This window comes from Myxine glutinosa, chromosome 13, assembly GCF_964187855.1.
Source record: "Myxine glutinosa chromosome 13, kmMyxGlut1.1, whole genome shotgun sequence".
In the NCBI taxonomy this organism is placed as follows: domain Eukaryota; kingdom Metazoa; phylum Chordata; class Myxini; order Myxiniformes; family Myxinidae; genus Myxine; species Myxine glutinosa.
The window spans coordinates 11,330,046-11,352,236 of record NC_136273.1 but is presented as its reverse complement, the minus strand read 5'-3'; the positions used below and the strand labels follow the sequence as shown (position 1 = coordinate 11,352,236).

The 22,191-nt window shown below is 42.5% G+C and overlaps 1 protein-coding gene across 6 annotated transcripts in view; it reads left to right on the top strand.

Moving 5' to 3' along the window:
* OLFML2A (olfactomedin like 2A) overlaps positions 1-20,837 on the top strand; it is a 55,028-nt gene extending 34,191 nt beyond the window's left edge. For all 6 annotated transcript variants that reach the window (XM_078767080.1, XM_068133787.2, XM_068133788.2 and 3 more), the window contains 4 exons: positions 15,093-15,308; positions 17,783-17,968; positions 18,994-19,268; positions 20,011-20,837. In XM_078767080.1, coding sequence (XP_078623206.1) covers positions 15,093-15,308; positions 17,783-17,968; positions 18,994-19,268; positions 20,011-20,337 — 1,004 coding nt within the window. In that variant the 3' untranslated portion in view covers positions 20,338-20,837. The remainder of the gene's footprint in view (positions 1-15,092; positions 15,309-17,782; positions 17,969-18,993; positions 19,269-20,010) is intronic.
* Positions 20,838-22,191: the final 1,354 nt, after the last annotated feature.

The window sequence follows — 22,191 nt, the reverse complement described above, 5'->3', positions numbered from 1 at the left end:
GGGTGACAGTTTATGTCTGGGTCGAAATTCAAACCCAGGTTAGACAGCTTATCGGCGAGTGTGCATGCATCAAGAAGGCCATCCTGCCAGCCCACAGTAAGATAGAATTAAATCATTCAAATGTACCATTACATTGACCGGGTTTGGTGCTGCCGAAGCAGTTCCTGGGCAAGACCTATGGTGGGTAGTTTGCCATTGCCTTCACAGCAGTCAGGGCAGAGTTTTTTAATTTGGCCAGGGTGCCAGTGATAATTCACCTGCTCTTTGCGAAAAGCACAATTACTGTCCTGCCAATGGATGGCACACACATTGATGCATTGCCCTGCATGCAAAACACCAGAGTGACAGTTTGTAGCTGGGCTGTGATTTGAATCCATGATAGACAGTTCAGAGGCAAATATGCATGCCTCCAAGTCATGCAGCTCGTCCAATAAATATGACTTGTGAAAAAAAATTCTATTTCATACTGATCACATTAACATAACCGTGTATACTGTGTATACTGTATATATGCAAAAAGGCACCTCCTGGCTTTAACGGTGAGCACCAGCCATGGATTACATCTCACAGCAGAAACCGCATAATCCGCAAACTACGAACAACTAGTCAGGTTCCCTGTTAACAAAGATAATTTCATTCAAAATTTTGGGAGATTAGCAAACCTGTACATTTTTGGAATCTTCAGAGCATGAAGAATCCGAAAATCCATGTTGGCATTTGCACAGACACCTGCATGGCCGCCATTTTGGATTTTGAAAATGGCCGCCATAAAATACATATTTTGTGCGATCTCGGCTTCTAGTCAACCTAGAAACTTAATTAAATATGCTAATCCTATGTTTTCTGGGTCAAGGAATCCAATAAAGGCCTCAAAATAGAGCTCAGGATTATAGAAAAGCAACAAACAAAGGTAATTGAAAACCATTGTCTTTATATTTGTGATATAACTGTATTACATAATACATGATATTGCAAGTCCTTTGAAGTTATAGGTATGGGTTTATAAAGCAAGAAAGCAGCCTTGTTAGTATCAGATTGAACTATAAGTCCTATACACATGATCTACTAGGTCTATACCGTTCAGGAATATGCTTTTACAGATCTTCATCACTGTCCTGAGTGTCATTTTCGCAAAGGTGTCTACGCAAATGTAAACATTAATTTTTGGATTCCTCGTGCTCTGAATATTCCAAAAATGTATAGTTTTGCTAATCTTCAAAATTTTTGAACGAAAAAACATGGTGAACCTGACTAAACCTGTTTTCCACCCAGACCATCGTTCCCGCCATTGCAAACCAAACCAGCGGGTCGCTGCGATAACAGTCAATGCCATACAGTCAATGTCAAAGTCAAAGTCAATGCCCTTGATCTTTTCTACCCCTGCTAATTTCACCCCAAATCCTCTTTTTTGAAATACCAACTTCTTTCCTGGAAGTCTTTGGTGTCCTTGTGTTTATACTTCTCCCACCCACCCCCCCCCCCCCCCACCCCCTTCCCACACCGCCTCCCCCCAAGCCCTCTCCCTCCCACACATTCCTGATGTCCCTGCTCTCAAATGTTGTGTTTGTGTCCTTCCCACTCTCTCCCCATCTTGTCTATCGCTCCCCTTTTTATATACTTTGTTTGTTTGTCTGTTTGATTTGTTTGTGTGATAAATGTTAGCTCTTTCACGAGCCTCGATTATGTATACAAAAAAAGAAAGAAAAAAAAAGTGTGACAAGCGCTGTCGCGATCTCGTATGGACTGAAGTCCTAGTGACCTAGACTAAACCATCACCTCTATCTTTAAGGCTTCAGCCCGGCCACTCTGTCAACAGATAGAGATTTGATTATTTGGTTTTAGGAGTCGCGGAAGCACAACCAAAAGCCCCACAGGCCCGTGCACGTGGATTATGACCAAACATAAGGTAACCGCGACATGTGAATAAGTTAACCGCAACATGTGAATAAGGTAACCGCTACATGCGCCCGCCCAGAATGCACTCCCACGGGCATGTACGTAGTTCGCAGGCACGCTCGGCAGTGCCGAGAAGGCTCGAGCAGTGCTCGGCCTCGGTACGCGCGAAAAAAACGCTGCCGTGGGGTTGAGCCGACCGAGGGGCTGGTCAAGGCCTCGGGGGAGGCTGCCGAGGTTCCTCGCGGGCCTCCCGAGGATGCAGAGTAGGAGTAGTAGTTGCGCGAGTTGCAGCTTTCGACACGCGAGCAGTAGCTGTAGAGTTTTCGCGAGTTGCGAGCAGCAGTGCGCGCGAAGGTAACGAAGCAGCCGTGCCGCCAACGTCAGTGCGCGTGCAAGAGATGAGCAGCAGTGCCACCCACATCTCGTAACTGCGTTCCTTCGGAGGGTCCTGGAGCAGGCTCGCCCCTCTGGTCATAGAGGAGGAGCCGAGCGCGGTGCGCGAACCACATGGCCGCTCGTCGTTTCCAAAACTCCGGCAGTTCGACTGAAACTGCGTTCGAAACCGCGCCCGCATCCGTTCGGGAGAAGCCGGGGTCACCAGTTTAGGTGGCTTCCCTGGCCAGGGCGCGCTTGCCGTGTTCGTTTGCAGCCCCCGAATCCGTTCGGGGGCAGCCGGGGTCACCAGTTTAGGAGTCGCGGTAGGCGAGAGAACGAGGCCATTTCGTAGGGTTCGAAGCTCGTTTATTCGTACAGAAATCTCCAGCACACTAAAAGCGAACGGAAGTGGTACAGCTTTTATAAAGCCAAAACCCTCTTTGGAGGGCGTGGCTCCACAACCGCGCGTGCGTCACTTCCACACAACCAAAAGCCCCACAGGCCCGTGCACGTGGATTATGACCAAACATAAGGTAACCGTCACATGCGAATAAGTTAACCGCGACATGCGAATAAGTTAACCGCGACATGCGAATAAGGTAACCGCTACATGGTCATCATTGGTTAAACATAAAACAGAGCAGCCGATCTGGATTTCGGGCTTATTTCCCCTCCGCAAATAAGCCTGAAATGAGCATGAAATCCGGATCAGCGGCTTTGTGTCAAAAAAATTCAGTGACAAAAACATCTAAATTCAATCCATTTTACATTGAGGCTGTAACGCAACAAAATGTGAAAAAAGTCAAGGGGTGTGAATACTTTCTGAAGACTGTATATGCGTAAACTTTATGAATGTCATTTGAGTCTGGGAAACTGCCAAACCTGAAAGCTAAGCCGCTGAGTCATGTCTGCGGGCCACAAGGCCCAATGTGTGCAGATAACGGGATAATTGGCCTTTTTATTATCATTATCAATTATATATGTTTTATACACCTGGCTATGGTGAAGCATGGCAAAGGGGGAATCTTACAAAAATGCAAACTGCCCTCGGGGCACAAGACAAACGAAGCCACAATGGGCCACCGATCAATAATGGACCTGAGAGCACTAATTATATATCATTCCTCCCTGGTGGTCGATTCTGGGTACAGTCCCGCACAGGTCTGTCATTTATTATAAGAAATTAAGAAAGTTATTGCCTATGCTTTTGAAATTGATCAACGACCCTTTGAAAAAAAATATGTGAGTAAACACTGAGGTGCTAAAGAAAATGTGGGTAAATTCCGTTTATGTGCATCTATGGAGGACTTCAGCAAAGGAAGAGATGGAAGATGAATAATAAAAGCGTTGAATCACCTTATTAGTTCAATCCACCATTGATTAACACTTAGTTACTTCGGAAAACGACAAATGCCACAGGTGTGACTCTCTGATTGGTGATTTATTTATTTATTTATTTATTTTGTATACAAGATCGAGGCTCGTGAAAGAGCTAACATTAATCACACAAGAATCAAACAGACACATAAAACATATAATAAGGGGAGCGGGAGACAAGATGGGGAGAGAGGGGGAAGGACACAAACACAACATTTGAGAGCAGGTACATCGGGAGATCTGTGGGAGTGAGAGGGCTTGGGGGGAGGAGGCGTGGGAAGGGGGGGGGGGGAGGTGGGAGAAGTATAAAACACATGGACACTGCTAGGACTTCCAGGAAAGAAGTCGGTATTTCACAAAAGTGGCTCTGGGGTGAATTAACAGGGGTAGAAAAGATCAAGGTTTTGGATGGGGGAAGATAAGAGATGGTGGTGAACACCAGTTTTAAAGACCTGGAGGGAGGAGTGGGATTGAAGAGAGTGAGGGAGTTTGTTCCAGAGGTGGGAGAAAAGAGGAATGAAGGAGTGAAGGTGAGCAGAGAGCCTTGATTTTGGCAGTTTCACCAGAAGAGGGTTTCAGGCAGATCTTGTGCGACCTGTAGGAATATTTTGGGGACAGAGCACAGAGAGAGCTGGGGGAGCTAGGCCGGATATGAGTCGGTAGAAGACAGAAAGACCACCAACCTGCTTGCGGTGAGTAAGTGAAAGGCCCTCGGAGTTAGCTTCATCGCGGGAGATTCCAATGATTCTAAAAGCTTTGGTTTTTAACAGCGTGAAGCCAAGCTAGGTGTGAGGCAGGAGCACCAGCCCAGAGTGGAGAGCATTATTCCATTGAGCTACGGATGAAAGCGTTGAGCTGTGGATGAAAGATTACAATCTGGAATGAAACACTGCACCGTCTTTAAACCTATCGCAGCTATATTATACAGGTGTAAAACCAGGACATGCGTTGTCATGCCAACGTCACGTCATCAACTGGTCGGTGTACTTTTGTAGGGTATTAATTTTTATATCTGATAAAAACAAGACCGATAGCTTCACATTGGGTAGCCGGTCTTTGATCTACTGAGTGGAGGATCTGCTGTCTCCCTGTCATGTGACCAGATCGTCAACTCTGATTGGTGGACGTTTGTGAGGGAGATACAACATACACCAGACGGACAGACAAACGTTGTTCCAGATGGCATTGCCCTACGGGCTATGCCATATTAATGTTATGGTATGGGTGCAATACCCAAGAGGGAATGACGCTTTCTTCAGTTGGAATCATTGTAATTGCTTCAGCCGTTATTGTGCTCTGCACGATGACATTTATCAACATTTTGACGATGAACAAAACCGCCATTTTGCGATCTATCGATCTGGTACTTTAGCAATGTACTTTGGTGTATTTTTCATTCTTGTTAGTTATGAATACGTTCGACAATAAAATGTGTGCCTATGCAATGCTTACAATTTCACTCTATAGTTGTTTTTAAGCATATCGTTTCGTACACATTTGAATGGGCAGCCACTTTTTCCCCCGTGCCATGCCTACACACAGTCGTGGCTAAAAATATTGGCACCCTTGCACTTTTAAAAAAGAATTCATCATTTATTCCAGAAAAATGTTGAAATTTAAAAATATTTTGGTATCAACATTTGTATTTCTTTGGTTTGCAGTGGAACAAAATAAAAAAGCTGAAAAAAGTACTAAATCTTAGGTTATTCCACACAGAAATCCTAAAATGGCTCGGACAATACTATTGACACCTTTTTGAAGTTGTTAGAAATAATTAGATTTCAATCAGGAGATTCTCCTTTACTTTGGAATTGAACTCCCCAAGGTGAGTTGCAGGTGCGTGTGATATAAAAATCACTCATTCAACCAGTTAAAATAGAGAAAAGGAGTCATTCTGCTGTTTTGTGTCACTGTGTGTACAACAATGAGTATGGAGAAAAGAAAGAAAACCAGAGAATTGTCTGAGGAGGTCAGACATAAGATTGTAGCCAAGCATGGACAACTCAAGGTGGCAAGTCCATCTCCAGAGACCTTGATGTTCATGTGTCCACTGTACGCAATGTTATCTGGAAGTTTAAGGCCCATGGCACTGCAGTCAACCTCCCTGGATGTGGCCGCAAGAGAAAACTTGATCAAAGATTGCAGCGAAGGATTGTTTGAATGGTGGAGAAAGCATCTCCATCAACTGCCAAACAGATTCAAGCTGACCTTCAGTCACAAGGTGCAACAGTTTCAACTCGCACCATCCATCGCCAACACAATGAAAGGGGGTTCTATGCTAGAAGACCCAGGAGGACCCCACTGCTGAGAAAGCCCGACTGAAGTTTGCCAAAACACACCTAAACAAGCCAAAATCCTTCTGGGAGAATGTCCTGTGGACAGATGAGACCAAATTAGAGCTTTAGGTAAAGCACATCATCTATGTTTACAGAAAACAAAATGAAGCCTTCAAACAAAAGAACAGCTTCCCTACAGTCAAACATGGAGGAGGTTCAGTAATGTTTTGGGGTTGCTGTGCTGCCTCTGGCACTGGGTACCTTGAATGTGTGCATGGCATCATGAAATCAGGAGATTACCAAGGCATTTTGGAGCGCAATGTTCAACCCAGTGTCAGAAAGCTGGGTCTCCGTCGAAGGTCATGGGTCTTGCAGCAGGACAATGACCCCAAACACACTTCAAAAAGCACCCAGGAATGGTGCAAGACAAAACGCTGGACTGTTCTGAAGTGGCCAGCAATGAGTCCAGATCTAAATCCCATTGAACATCTGTGGGGAGATCTGAAAGCAGCAGTCGGGAGAAGGCACCCTTCAACTCTGGGAGAACTGGAGCAGGTTGCACAAGAAGAGTGGATCAAACTGCCAGTAGAGAGGTGAAGGAAGCTCATTCATGACTATAGGAAGCGCTTGGGTACAAAATTATTTATTGGCTTAGTTAATTTGTAGTTATTGTTATTTGCTGCAGTAACTGCAGTTATTTTGTCCAAAGTCTGTGATACCAAATATTAAGTCCGGGGTGTCAATAATTTTGTCAAGGCCATTTCTTTTTAATTTCTGATTTAAAAGAATATATTAAGTTCTGAATCAAAAACAAAGGTTCTGTAATATTAACAGTGAAATAAAGAATTGTGGAGACCAAATACTTTTGTCAATTTCAACTTATTTTTAGAGAAAATTGTGAGTTATTTGGAAAAAGCGCAAAGGTGCCAATATTTTTGGCCACGACCGTATGGAGTTCGACCATACTCCATGATACATGTGGAGTTCGACCATACTCCACGATACATGTGGAGTACGACCATACTCCATGATACATGTGGAGTACGACCATACTCCATGATACATGTGGAGTTCGACCATACTCCATGATACATGTGGAGTTCGACCATACTCCATGATACATGTGGAGTACGACCATACTCCATGATACATGTGGAGTTCGACCATACTCCATGATACATGTGGAGTACGACCATACTCCATGATACATGTGGAGTACGACCATACTCCACGATACATGTGGAGTACGACCATACTTCATGATACATGTGGAGTACGACCATACTCCATGATACATGTGGAGTACGACCATACTCCATGATACATGTGGAGTGCGACCATACTCCACGATACATGTGGAGTACGACCATACTTCATGATACATGTGGAGTACGACCATACTCCATGATACATGTGGAGTACGACCATACTCCATGATACATGTGGAGTACGACCATACTCCACGATACATGTGGAGTACGACCATACTCCATGATACATGTGGAGTACGACCATACTCCATGATACATGTGGAGTACGACCATACTCCATGATACATGTGGAGTACGACCATACTCCATGATAACAGAAAACATTGGAGTGCCTCGGACTATTGTGAGCATCTCATTTGTAAAACTGTTCGAACACCCCAAGCATATTACGTCATAAAGCGCAGCATTTGCCGATTGTGTACTTTATATTTGCCTCTTGTTTGCTTGTATATGTTTGCTGAATGTGTGTGTAATATAGTTTATTTAAATGCCATTAGTCAGGTGGAATGTTCTCACCACATGTCCTCACTGCTCGGGCAATCATTCTCTAAAAGCAAGTGGCTGAAGAATCGAAAGAATAAATAAGAGCAGAACCCTCCCGGCCTGTATCCTCCAAACAATTATCTTGTGCAACCCACTGTAAATGCAGACAAGAACGTGCTCGTGGAGAAAAGGCCTTAATGATGAAACTTCAAACTCAAAAACTTCAGGGTGTCGGTTACAGATCCAAAGCAGACGTATGGACAACATGATCATGATGACGTCACACAGCACACAGCATCATCATGCCTTGTGGATTTTCCAGCCAGCTTCGGACATCCACTTGTGTATTCCTCGCGAATAGGATTGAAAATGCTTTTGCAGAAGCATAGTTTTGGTTTTGCATCGTTATGTGATAATCCCTTGTCGTGGCACGACTTGCACGCGATTATATCGTCGGATATGTCTTAAATATGACTGAGTGTTGCTGATTTGTCATCTTCGTAATGAGAGGGGTATTAGTCAAGAGAGGTGGACATGCAGCAACACGGTTTGCAATGGTTGTTGTTGTTGTTGTTGTTGTTGTTGTTGTTGTGCAGCCCCGGACAGTTCCCTCGAGCAAGCCAGTTGATGGATCTCGTAGGAGCGACCCAGAGATTCCCCACATACAGGATTGTGTACCCCCGACTTCACAAAGTCAGGGCCACGACAGAGTTAGAGAGAGAGAGAGAGACAAGATGGAGAGGACCAATCGGCACCCTGACCGTGACCACGCTGCTACCTTGACGAATCCAGGCAGCAGGGATGAATAGCGAAGATTTGGCCCCCGACTTGCATTGGGGGGGTCCAACCACCGTGAAGAGGCGTCCTCGATAGTTGTGGTTTTGCAATGGTTGAAATATCCGGTGGCACGACGTTTCAGGTTCTCTCAGGTGGCCTCTTCAATGAAAGATGTTGAGAGCATCCATTCAGACAAGTTCTGGCAGAAAAATATGCAAACCTGTGTTTACCTTGTGAATCTGGATAATCTTCTAATCTGTGGTTACCTGCTTTTCATCGATGCTGCTCCAAGCATAACCAGTCTTTGTTCTGCTTCTGGCAGCATTGTTGCTTGGATTACAATATCCCCATCGCTGCTCTTCCTAACTTACCCTTATTTACAAGTGATATTGTCTGTAGTCGCAGCTACACTTACTTACCTTCACTATTGATTGGCCATGATGGATCCTTCTGTTTGTGAAAAAAATCTAATTGGAATTGGTTCCCCCACATTTTTTATTTATTATCATCAATTATATAATATGTTTAATATATCCAGGCCTCCGGGTAATTAAAATAGATATTTTTCTTGTATACAAGGACGAGGCTCGTGGAAGAGCTAACATTGATCACAACAAAGACAAACTGACACATAAAATATATGATAAAGGGAGTGGGAGAACAAGATGGAGAGCAGGGACATCGGGAGATCTGTGGGAGGGAGAGGGCTTGGGAGGAGGGTGGGAGAGGTAAAAAAAAAAAAACACATGGACACTGCTCGGACTTCCAGGAAAGAAGTCGGTATTTCAGAAAAGTGGATCTGGGGTGAATTAACGGGGGTAGAAAGGATGAAGGTTTTGGATTGGGGAAGATAAGAGATGGTGGTGAACAGGTGTTTTAAAGACCTGGAGGGTGGAGTGGGATTGAAGAGAGTGAGGGAGTTTGTTCCAGAGGCGGGAGAAAAGAGGAGTGAAGGTGAGCAGAGAGTCTTGATTTTGGCAGTTTCACCATAAGAGGGTTGCCGGCAGATCTTGTGCGACATGTAGGAATATTTGGAATATTTTTAAAATTCCTGTAGGAATATTTTTAAACATTTTCAAATATTTAAAATATTTGAAAATGGAATTCTGTACGTCTTGATAAGTAGGTACTTTTAGTGTTGCAAATGAAGCTCGCAGACTGCGGATGGATCATTCCTACACCCTATCCATGGTGTCGGGGACTGCCCAAGCAGTTTCCTAGGCAAGGGAACACACCGACTGGTTTGTGATTGCCTTCCCAGCGGTAGACGTTGGGATAGGAATTTGGCATTTGGCCAGGGTACTGGCAACATTCGCTTCCTCGTTGTAAAAGACACTGCAGGATCTTTAATTCCACCAGGAGCAAACAATACTGGGAAATGGGTCTCCAGCATTCAACAGGTGGCACGCTCGCTGATGCGACGACGCCCTGCCTGTGAAATTCCAGGGTGGCATTTTATGGTCAGGATGGGATTTGTAGTCGGACTATAGAGAGATGTAAAGTGAGTGCACTCTATCTATCGAGCTAATCCTGCAGGTTGCCAATTTATACTCTAAATATTACTCATTAATATTACATTTTGTAACGAGATCATTGTTCATCTAGATTCTAGAACAACAGATTTTTTTATTGCTTATCTAGAACAGGCTTTTTTATTGCTTATCTAGAACAACAGATCTTTTTGTTGTTTATCTAGAACAACATGTTTTTTTATTGCTTATCTAGAACAACAGGCTTTTAAAAATTGTTTATCTAGAACAACAGGCTTTTTTTTTTGGCTTGTCTAGAACAACAGATTTTTTTTATTGTTTATCGAGAACAACCAGTTTTTTTTTGTTTATCTAGAACAACATGTTTTTTTTGTTGTTCATCTAGAACAGGTTTTTTAAATTGTTTATCTAGAACAACAGGTTTTTTTTATTGTTTATCTAGAACAACAGATTTTTTTAAAATCTAGAACAACAGATTTTTTTTGTTTGTTTATCTAGAACGACAAATTTTTTCCTTGTTTATCTAGAACAACAGGCTTTTTTGTTGCTTATCTAGAACAACAGATTTTTTTGGTTTATCTAGAACAACAGATTTTTTTTTGTTTATCTAGAACAACAGATTTTTTTTGTTTATCTAGAACAACAGATTTTTTTTTTGTTTATCTAGAACAACAGATTTTTTTTTGTTTATCTAGAGCAACAGATTTTTTTTTGGTTTATCTAGAACAACATTTTTTTTTTTAATCTAGAACAACAGATTTTTTTTGTTTGTTTATCTAGAACGACAAATTTTTTCCTTGTTTATCTAGAACAACAGGCTTTTTTTGTTTATCTAGAACAACAGATTTTTTTTGTTTATCTAGAACAACAGATTTTTTTTTTGTTTATCTAGAACAACAGATTTTTTTTTTTTGTCTAGAACAACATATTTTTTATTGTTTATCTAGAACAACATGTTTTTTATTGGCTTATCTAGAACACCAGGCTTTTTAAAATTGTTTATCTAGAACAACAGGCTTTTTTTTGGGGGCTTGTCTAGAACAACAGATTTTTTTTATTGTTTATCTAGAACACCCAGTTGTTTTTTTTGTTTATCTAGAACAGCATGTTTTTTTTATTGTTTATCTAGAACAACAGGTTTTTAAAATTGTTTATCTAGAACAACAGGTTTTTAAAATTGTTTATCTAGAACAACAGATATTTTTTTATTGTTTATCTAGAACAACAGATTTTTTTTTGCTGCAGTTTTATCTACTTCTGTACAGTATGATAAACAAAGCAATAAAATTAGACTTTAGCTTTATTACATGGAAGGCCATTCATTGCAATAATGTAATAGATAAAGAAGAAAGTTTGTTTGTTACCCTCGCCAGAGGACAGGGTATTGCATTTGAGTCCGTTTGTTTGTTTGTCTGTCTGTTTGTCCGCACAGAATAAATATGATTTTCTCTGATTGAGAGTGGGAGTTTATATAAAGTGTGTCCATTCGGTGCGCGATCGGGTGGCATACTATAACCTAGCACCGTAGACTACTGAGATTAACAGGTGCGTAATTGCTTGCTTGCAAGGAACGAGAAAGATATGTATGCTTTGATTGCCTTTTATGAAACTAACAATCTGTATTGTTGTGTTGTACGAATGGTTTGAGAAATAGTTCAATAAAGCCTCATTTCTTGCGAGAGATCTGAGTTTGATTCCACAACACCCTGCCTGGGATTTTCCTGGGAGTGATCGAGTAATATGTTTTGTGATTGTCATGCAAGAAATATTTAAATACATACTTCAGCTAGTGACAAATATAATTGCACCATCGGTCTATAGGAGTGGTGCTTCAGATATAAACTCGAGTGGCCCAGCCAGATGGTCATGATCTGCATGGTGTGTGGCTACCCCACTAACTTGCCATTATTGGCCCATTATCCGCTATGAAGCCACTTTTAAGGCACCATTGTCAGCCCTCAGGACAATGGGAACCTAGTCTTTATAAACACTGGAGCCAGTCTGCGTTGGGGCTGGCAGAATGACCTAGAGGTATGCGCACACGCCTTTAACCTGCCTTGCTGGGTTTGAATGTGGACCCAGTTATAAACAGGCACGCTGGTGTTTTACACGCAGTGCGAGGCATCAATGTGTGTGTGTCGTCCATCGGAGAGATGTTCAGATGGAGGACCCATCTGCTATCACTGGTCACGAATTTTGCGCCAGCACATCAGTGATTTCGACAATGGGGTTAAGCATGTAATGGACCACGGCATGTTGTTAACCAATGTTAACTACAACACTTAAGACTAATTCAAATAAATAAATAAACAAACTTCCATTACAGACACACAAGTGACTTGTTTATTTTAACAAACTTTGCCAGGATGTTCTTGATGTGTCATAAATTATCTGTACATGTTTCCATGGCGATTTATGTTTATTTACGAGTTATAACCAACTACCAACTACAATATGATTACGGCACCACATATAAATGTACACGTATGGGACTACAACTTACCTGGCACAGAAACTACTCAAGTTTGTTTTCCATCTCAGACGAATAACTTTACTTTCCCAAATATTTTTCCTTCTGGCATCTGCAGGGAATCTGTACATTTTGAAACCCTTTTCTGCTTGATTTGTGCATCCAATGGCAGAGCATCCTGTCATTTAAAAAATGATAAGTTATCGTGTTCTCATTCAATGAGCAAATTGCTAATTAGGTAGAGCTAGAAATGAGATGGATACGAAATGGTGCAAATGACCCGAGTGACCAGAAATTTCCGGGGCACACCATGTAGCTGCTGCTAGTATATAGGGACTGCAACAACTAGGCACGGGCACAAAATAAATCCCCCCCCCCCCCCACCCCCTTCCTGCCTTCTGCCCCGCCTTCCAAGATGCTCCTGGAGGGAGCAGGTGTGTCTCTTGTCCTTAAACTCTTAAAGTTCGCTTTATTGTTCACGGCGTTCAAGGAATGAAAGACAGGTGCGTGCATGTGTTTGGGTACAGGACATTGCATTGCTTTCCATGTTAACAATGCACAAATATCTTGTTTTCATAGTTGGCAGGTCAAGGCAATGCCTAATGGATTCCGGTTATTTTGGAAAGGAACTCCTCAATACCAGGAGGAACATTTGCTTCCACAAATACCCTTCTACAAAATATTATTCCTCAATCTATAGATTAAATTCTTACACTTATCCATCAAGGCAAGCACAGAGAATTTCTAATTCTAACTTTGCTGACCTTGTTAGATTTTCTCCATTGCTTCTGCAATCCCTTTAACTCCACACACACACACACACACACACACACACACACACACACACACACACACACACACACACACACACACACACACACACACACACACACACACACACACATATTATATATATATATATATATATATATATATATATATATATATATATATATATATAGTTACGTTTGTGACAGGGTAGGCAATGAAATACCTTTGGGCCAGGTAGGATTGTATAAGGTAGTGTGCTCCGTTTGTCGTGTAGCCACCTTGATGTACATAAGCCACGCCGGATGTCACGTAAAGTTGTATATTTGGCTTCATGGTGAGGGGTTTTAGCTATGTTAATTAGTTAGGGGTTACAGGTAAATCCACCGTGTGTAAAATGCCTCTGTGATTTTTCCTTTGTTCCTTATGACACACACCACACCAGCCATGCAATCTGCACCTATACTAATAACCCCACATAAAGTAACCGGAACCAGGACATTCAACTACCGCTGATGCCACCAGCCGAGTCATCACTGCAGACAGCGGGAGGGGCAATGGGGCCCCGCCCTGAGGGGTGGTGATTGGTCCGGCCGATGGAGCGATGAAATGGACTCTGATTGGAGCACGCGCGGACGTCATTGGATGACGTCGGAGACCGGGGAACAAAAAGACTGTGTCCCGGCAATTTATTTCTCTTGGTGTCCCGAGCTGATGAAAAGCGGTCACAGTTCATGCTCTTGGCTCTCTGGCTTCGTGGATGTGATCGTGAGCAGACGCATTCTTTCTTTTGGTCCGGATGATTGTTGTGAGTGGACGGATCCTTTCCCTGGCTCGTTGGTGCTGACTTTGTGGCGGCTGTGTGCGCCTGAGAGACCTTCGTGCCTTGTGGGGCGTGGGCCGAGGTCGGAACGAGGCCCTGCTCGCTTCACGTTCGGTGGTTGGCGGGTGAACGAACTTCGCGCCAAGGTATGTCTTTTCTCACGCACGGACCAGGGACCCATTCGAGGACCGACGGGGTTCAAGAGCCGCTTAAAGCTGAGTACTGGGCAAACGCACCACACAAACACATTTTTAGTTTAGTTCTTTTTTATCCCCTTGTGTTGTTTTACGAGTCCGTGTGGGGGCGCTCCATTTAGGATTTTAGTTTTACCATGCATTTCTTGTTACCTGGCATTATTTTTATTCAACCCTTTTATTGTTGCATTTTAATTCCATGTCCGTTTGATTTGATTATCCGGTTTGAGGAGATTCCAGTAGAATCCATGCAGGTAAGAGCTTCGCTACCCTCCACTACTCCTCGCGCATATAAAGAGGATCCGCCATAGTTGACTGAACGCCTCGGAGGTAAGCTCGATCGGCTACTCGTCCCCAGGGGATATTAATCATGGAGATCAGTATTTAGGTTGTTTTTTTTTATGATACAGGAACAGGTATCTACACCACAAAGCTCCTCAAAGAAGGCGGACAGGATAGCACGTTTCTTTGGCCTTTCTAATCTGACTATAAACTGTCATCCTGGTGCTTCACCAGCAGTCGTTACATCATTTTGTGTTCCACCATCGGAAAAACCCTCAATCCATATGTCCATCTGCTCCTATTTGCTGATAGACATTAGATATCCCACGGTGCCTTTCAAAATGTGTAACATTATATCATTGTGTAACAAATTCCAAAATGGACCTGAGACTTATTCATCTTTATCATCTTCATTCTCAAACAACCCTCATTCCTGACTTTGCACCTGGGATACAACCATTCTCTCCAGGATTCTGTGTAGTCCTTCTCCTCCTTTTCATTTCCTATCCGTACACTGACTCTTTACATCGCTGGACTTGTTGAATCCTGAAAGCCATTTTATTTGAGGGCGCCATTTTTACACTGCAATCGTGCGTTATTCTCCCCGCAGGTTCGGTCTCTTCCAACACGCGACACGTCGCCAGAAACTCGCATCGGCTACGGCCCACAGTCGTAAGCACCACTACAGGTCCATACCCGACCCCCAGCAGGAGAATCTACAGCTTCAAGGTGTACACCACCCTCACAACGACCACATCAGCAACCGTAACGAAGCCGTACAGCATCAGCAGAACCTTAAGCAAAGAAGTGAAAGAGGCACCAACAGGTAGGTCTCACAATTGTTAAGGACTGTGAGTGAGTGAGTTTTTTTTGTTTTTTTTTGTATACAAGATCGAGGCTCGTGTAAGAGCTAACATTAATGACAAAAAAAACAAAAAAAAACGGACATATAAGACGAAATAAAGGGAGCGGGAGACAATATGGGGAGAGAGGGTACAACATTTGAGAGCAGGGACATCGGGAGATCTGTGGGAGATAGAGGGCTTGGGGGGAGAGGGCATGGGAATGGGGGGAGGGAGTGGGAGAGGTAAAAAAAACAAAAAAAACACGTGGACACTGCTAGGACTTCCAGGAAAGAAGTCGGTATTTCAGAAAAGTCGATCTGAGGTGAATTAACAGGGGTAGAAAAGATCAAGATTTTGGATGGGGGAAGATAAGAGATGGTGGGGAACAGCTGTTTTAAAGACCTGGAGGGAGGAGTGGGATTGAAGAGAGTAAGGGAGATTGTTCCAGAGGCGGGAGAAAATGGGAGTGAAGGTGAGCAGAGAGTCTTGATTTTGGCAATTTCACCATAAGAGGGTTGCAGGCAGATCTTGTGCGACCTGTAGGAATATTTGGGGTTGTAGACGCTTGGGGTTGTATACTGTAGGAGTACTAGTTGTGATGAATTTGTAAAAATCAAAACTGAATCACTGCTTTTCTTTTTCTTTTTCTTTTTGTATACAGAATCGCAAAAAGACAAACTGACACATAAAACATGTGATAAAGGGAGCGGGGGACAAGATGGGGAGAGAGAGGGAAGCACACAAGTACAACATTTGAGAGCAGGGACATCGGGAGATCTGTGGGAGGGAGAAGGCTTGGGGGGAGGAGGCATGGGAAGGGGGGGGGGGGAGAGGTATAAAACACAAGGACAATGCGAGGATTTTCAGGAAAGAAGTCGGTATTTCAACATCTTCATGGACCCCGTTATTGTACTGTGACCTATTTTCATCCTTGAGATATATTTTCTGCTGAATGACAAATCGGAACATTACCATTCTTTGCCATTCGTGATGAATTACCTAAGCAGGAAATTATGTCGCACTGATTTGAAGGTTCCCCAAAGTTGTCATTTGACCTTTGGGTTGCCAATGAATATATTTTGGCAGCTCTTGACAACGCATGCAACTTCCTTCGTAATAATTGTGTTTATGCGACTCATCTATATAATAATAGCGTAAGGACTCGACTTTGTTATCCCTTTTACGCCGCACCCAGTGACCCGATGCCCACGGCACTAATGGATTTCCGATCTACGAACCGCGCACTTTGTTTATCACGTACAACCATACTCGAAAAATCTGAATTAGCCGACGTTGGGGCCCAAAAGCATCCGATTAACTGCCGATACGACGCCATCTTATGACGCCATCGTATTGGCGTCTGCTGGGCGAAGGCGAAGCAAGCCGTCCGCTGATTGGACTGGCGAAGGCGAAAGCAAGCCGTCCACTGAGTGGACAATCCAGAGCATGCATTTGTGCCGGTGTCGGCGATCGTTGTTCATATACGCACTCTTCATTCTCATCTTTCTTCCTAACTCTTACTCGGACAAGCAAATCCCCTATGCCATCCATAATGGTACACTCTATCCATACACCACATCCTCCCTCCCGTGGATGTTCCACGGGTTTCGGCTAGTAATTATTATCACAGTACAACAATCTCCTAAATAAGAGAGATGTTGGTCTGTGTGTCGCCATTTTTCTCAGAGTTGGCTGAACGGATCTTCGTCAAACTTTCAGAGGTTCATCAGTGAGTGCCTGGGAGTGTTTTAGGCAGAAAAAAACAACCCCCCCAAATTTGTTTTTTTAAGATCGTTTTTTTGGAGTTAAAAAAAAAAAGAAATCGCTCGATTGTGTCTAAGCATTTTTAAATTAATGACAGTTATATACAAGTACACATTCACATAAATAAATATAAAACAATCACCAGACATTTGAATACAAATAAATCAAAAAATTCCGTAAGTGTACGAAGTTGTTAGTACAGCTTCTTCTTCTTCCTGATCGGCATCACAGTTAACTCAGAAACGTGGTGAACACCACATTCATTCACCAGCATATATATGAACCGCCTTCCTCTCATGCCTCCCCTCCCCCTCCCCTCCCCTTCCCCCCTCCACCCCCTCCTTCGCCTCCCCTTCCCTCCCCCCTCCCGCCTTTCCCCCCTTTTCCCCTCTCCCACCCCCTCCCTGGACAAACTGGAAAATTGGAAAAATTGGAAAATTGGAAAAACAATATAGCCTATTTTACTCCAGGGGATCCCAGGATTACCCACACAAAATTTTGTTGTGATCAGTTCAGCCGTTTTTGCAGTACCTGGGAACAGACAGACAGATGGACATTTGGTGAATTATAGTAAGATGATAATAGCAATGAGTCACATTAGTGTCCTGCTCCCCACAACCCACCCCAGGTATTTATCTGGTCTGTGTTTATTTTCCCCCACTACCCCTCATCTAAATACTGATGGATGCAGAAAAGGGCCCGACATGCGTGCGGACACTGTTGTCCATCCACATGCCTGTGAGCTTTAACAAATACGGGCGCAACGAGGGTGCCTGGATGAAGGACCCAATGGCCTCTGATGGCAGAATCTTCATCACCAACTACTATTATGGAAACAATCTTGTGGAGTTCAAAAACTTGGAGAATTTTAAACAAGGTAAGCACATCACATTGCATTGCGATGATGGATAAGTAACGCTACGTCTGTAATTTGACCTTCGCTCGGCCAAACAATATTGTTGAAGTGAATTAGGTTTACCATACCCTGAAATTTTCTATAAAATCCTTGCATGATGAACTTCTCCAAATATGTTGTTTCCCTCGCCTGAGGAGAGGGTATTACATTTGAGTCCGTTTGTCTGTTTGTCCGCACAGAATAAATATGATTTTCTCTGCAACCGTTGGTCTGATTGACAGGAAATTTTCACCATAGGTGCATCTCAACGTGTAGAAAATTTTAATGATAATTATGACGTCATAGGTCACGTGTTTCGGCCGCCATCTTGGAAAAACCGAAAAACTTTGCACCTCTATATCTCCGAAAGTGCTGAATAGAAAAAATTGAGACATATAGCTCATTGTAAAGAACTCTCCATGGGGAATAAAATATGTTAATGATGTCATAGGTCCCTCCATTATGATGTCATAATTCGACAAGTACAAAACTTCATTCTATCAAGATGAAATTTATTGAGCGTCATGTCGGCATAAATTGGTGGAGACAGAAAATAATGATTATGTCATTGGTCACGTGGTTCGGCCGCCATCTTGGAAAAACCGAAAAAATTTGCACCCCTATATCTCCGAAAGCGCTGAATAGAAAAAAAAATTGAGACATGGCTCATTGTAAAGAACTCTCCATGTGGAATAACATCTGTGAATGATGATGTCATAGGAGCCTCCAATATGACATCATAATTAGACAAGTAGAACGCTTCATCCGATCAGTTTGAAATTTCTGGAGCATAATCTAGGAATAAATTAGTGGAGAAAAAATAATAATGCTGACGTCATCGATCACTTGGTTCGGCCGCCATATTTGTTTTAACAAAAAAGCTGTAAAAAACACTGAAAATACATCCTGGCGAGGGTTTGCAATCTGGTTGCTCTTTTTCTTGTTTTATATTGTTAATAGTGTTAAAGGCTAAAAAGAATGACAACAGGAAATAATTTACCAAACAGGTCGCTGGAGCAGCATTCACAAACTACCATACAATTGGATCGGGACGGGTCACGTGGTGTACAATGGTTCTTTCTATTACAATCGGGCCTTCTCTCGACACATCATCAAGTACAACATGGCAGGAAGACACATGGTCGCATGGGCACTCCTCCCAGATGCTGTGTATGAGGAAACGACTCCATGGCGCTGGAGGGGTCACTCAGACATCGACTTCGCTGTGGACGAAAATGGACTCTGGGTGATATATCCTTCCCTGAAAGAGGGAACCTCAAGGGTATGTTGTTGCTATTCAATGATTGGCTTATAATTTTTAACGTAAAAAAACAAATATTTCATCAAATTAGGTGAGCTGTCCATTTCATTTTTAAGTCTTTCTGTCTTCTACCGACTCCGCTCCGGCCTTGCTCCCCCAGCTATCTCTGTGCTCTGTCCCCCAAATATTCCTACAGGTCGCACAAGATCTGCCTGCAACCCTCTTATGGTTAAACTGCCAAAATCAAGACTCTCTGCTCACCTTCACTCTTTCATTCCTCTTTTCACCACCTCTGGAACAAACTCCCTCACTCTCTTCAATCCCACTCCTCCCTCCAGGTCTTTAAAACAGCTGTTCACCACCATCTCTTATCTTCCCCAATCCAAAACCTTGATCTTTTCTACCCCCGCTAATTTCACCCCAAATCCACTTTTTTGAAATACCAACTTCTTTCCTGGAAGTCCTCGCAGTGTCCATGTGTTTTATACCTCTCCCACTCCCCTTCACCTTCCCACGCCTCCTCCCCCCAAGCCCTGTCCCTCCCACATATCTCCTGATGTCCCTGTTCTCTTCTGTTGTACTTGTGTGCTTCCCTCTCTCTCCCCATCTTGTCTCCCGCTCCCTTTATTTATATGTTTTATGTCCGTTTTTTTTGTTTTTTTTTGTGATTAATGTGTAAAAAAAAGTGGAGAGATTGCGACAAGTTTGTGACGAGGTCAAAATGTCTCGGTTTCATGAAAGTTTCTTCTCTTGTGTCACTCAGGGTGAAATGATCACGTTGAGCCGATTAGACCCGAAGGACCTCTCCATCCACGATGATGCAACATGGAGAACTACTCTGCGTAAGGGTGCATACGGAAACTGCTTTGTGGTTTGCGGAGTGCTGTATGCGCTGGACACGTACACTCTCCGCAACAGCACCGTGTTCTACGCCTACGACACGTACACGAGCACGCAGGCCTCTCTTCGTGTCCCGCTGATCAACATACATGGCTACGTGACCCAGATCGACTATAACCCACGCGAGCAAGCGCTGTACGCATGGGATCGTGGCCACCAAGTTGTCTACAACCTGACCATGCTCAGCTGATGGTGGTTTGTAACTTTAAAACTCCATCAAACACATCGGCAAAGTGCAAATCCCCTTTCAATGAGTGACTCGTCAAGAAAGCAAAATGGCGAATTCTTCGCCAAAATGGCATCAATTAATGAGTCGGTTGAATTACAGTTGTGGGTTACAACATAACTCTGCAACACCAAATAAACGTGCAGATAAACGTCATGCAGACCCTTTTGCGTCTTTGAGTCGCTGCGGTAAACGATAAACCCAAACTGAAGCTTAAACGTAAACTAACAAGTGAATACACACAAGACCACTTTTTGAAATCTCTGAAAGTAGTTTCCTAATCCACAGACTTAAATAACACCGTTTAGTCTTCATTTACCTGTGCTGTTCATGTCGTTTTGCAATCCTTTGGCCTGGTGCTGGAATGAGACGCAACACTTGGACTATACTTATTTGACACTTTTCTTTGTTTTATTCGCGTTTTGCTTTAATAAAGATTTTAAACTGAGAAAAGAGAATGACAACGTTTTGAAAGTGTGATTGTTGCAGTTGTGATTTGAAGAAGAAAAAAAGGTGTTTAGTCTGGGCTTTAAACTTTGAAACACCCACTTGAAACTTTGAAACACCCACTTGAAACTTTGAAACACCCACTTGAAACTTTGAAACCCCACTTTAAACTTTGAAACCCCACTTTAAACTTTGAAACGCCCACTTTAAACTTTGAAACACCCACTTTAAACTTTGAAACACCCACTTTAAACTTTGAAACACCCACTTTAAACTTTAAAACCCCACTTTAAACTTTGAAACACCCACTTTAAACTTTGAAACGCCCACTTTAAACTTTGAAACACCCACTTTAAACTTTGAAACACCCACTTTAAACTTTGAAACACCCACTTTAAACTTTGAAACACCCACTTTAAACTTTGAAACATCCACTTTAAACTCTGAAACACCCACTTTAAACTTTGAAACAACCACTTTAAACTTTGAAACACTCACTTTCAACTTTGAAAGAACCACTTTAAACTTTGAAACACCTACTTTAAACTTTCAAACACCCACTTTCAACTTTGAAACACCCACTTTAAACTTTGAAACACCCACTTTAAACTTTAAAACCCCACTTTAAACTTTGAAGCACCCACTTTAAACTTTGAAACGCCCACTTTAAACTTTGAAACACCCACTTTAAACTTTGAAACACCCACTTTAAACTTTGAAACACCCACTTTAAACTTTGAAACACCCACTTGAAACTTTGAAACACCCACTTGAAACTTTGAAACACCCACTTTAAACTTTAAAACCCCACTTTAAACTTTGAAGCACCCACTTTAAACTTTGAAACGCCCACTTTAAACTTTGAAACACCCACTTTAAACTTTGAAACACCCACTTTAAACTTTGAAACACCCACTTTAAACTTTGAAACACCCACTTTAAACTTTGAAACACCCACTTTAAACTTTGAAACACCCACTTTAAACTTTGAAACATCCACTTTAAACTCTGAAACACCCACTTTAAACTTTTAAACAACCACTTTAAACTTTGAAACACCCACTTTCAACTTTGAAAGAACCACTTTAAACTTTGAAACACCCACTTTAAACTTTGAAACACCCACTTTAAACTTTGAAACACCCACTTTAAACTCTGAAACACCCACTTTAAACTTTTAAACAACCACTTTAAACTTTGAAACACCCACTTTAAACTTTGAAACACCCACTTTCAACTTTGAAAGAACCACTTTAAACTTTGAAACACCTACTTTAAACTTTCAAACACCCACTTTCAACTTTGAAACATCCACTTTAAACTTTGAAACACCCACTTTAAACTTTGAAACACCCACTTTAAACTTTGAAA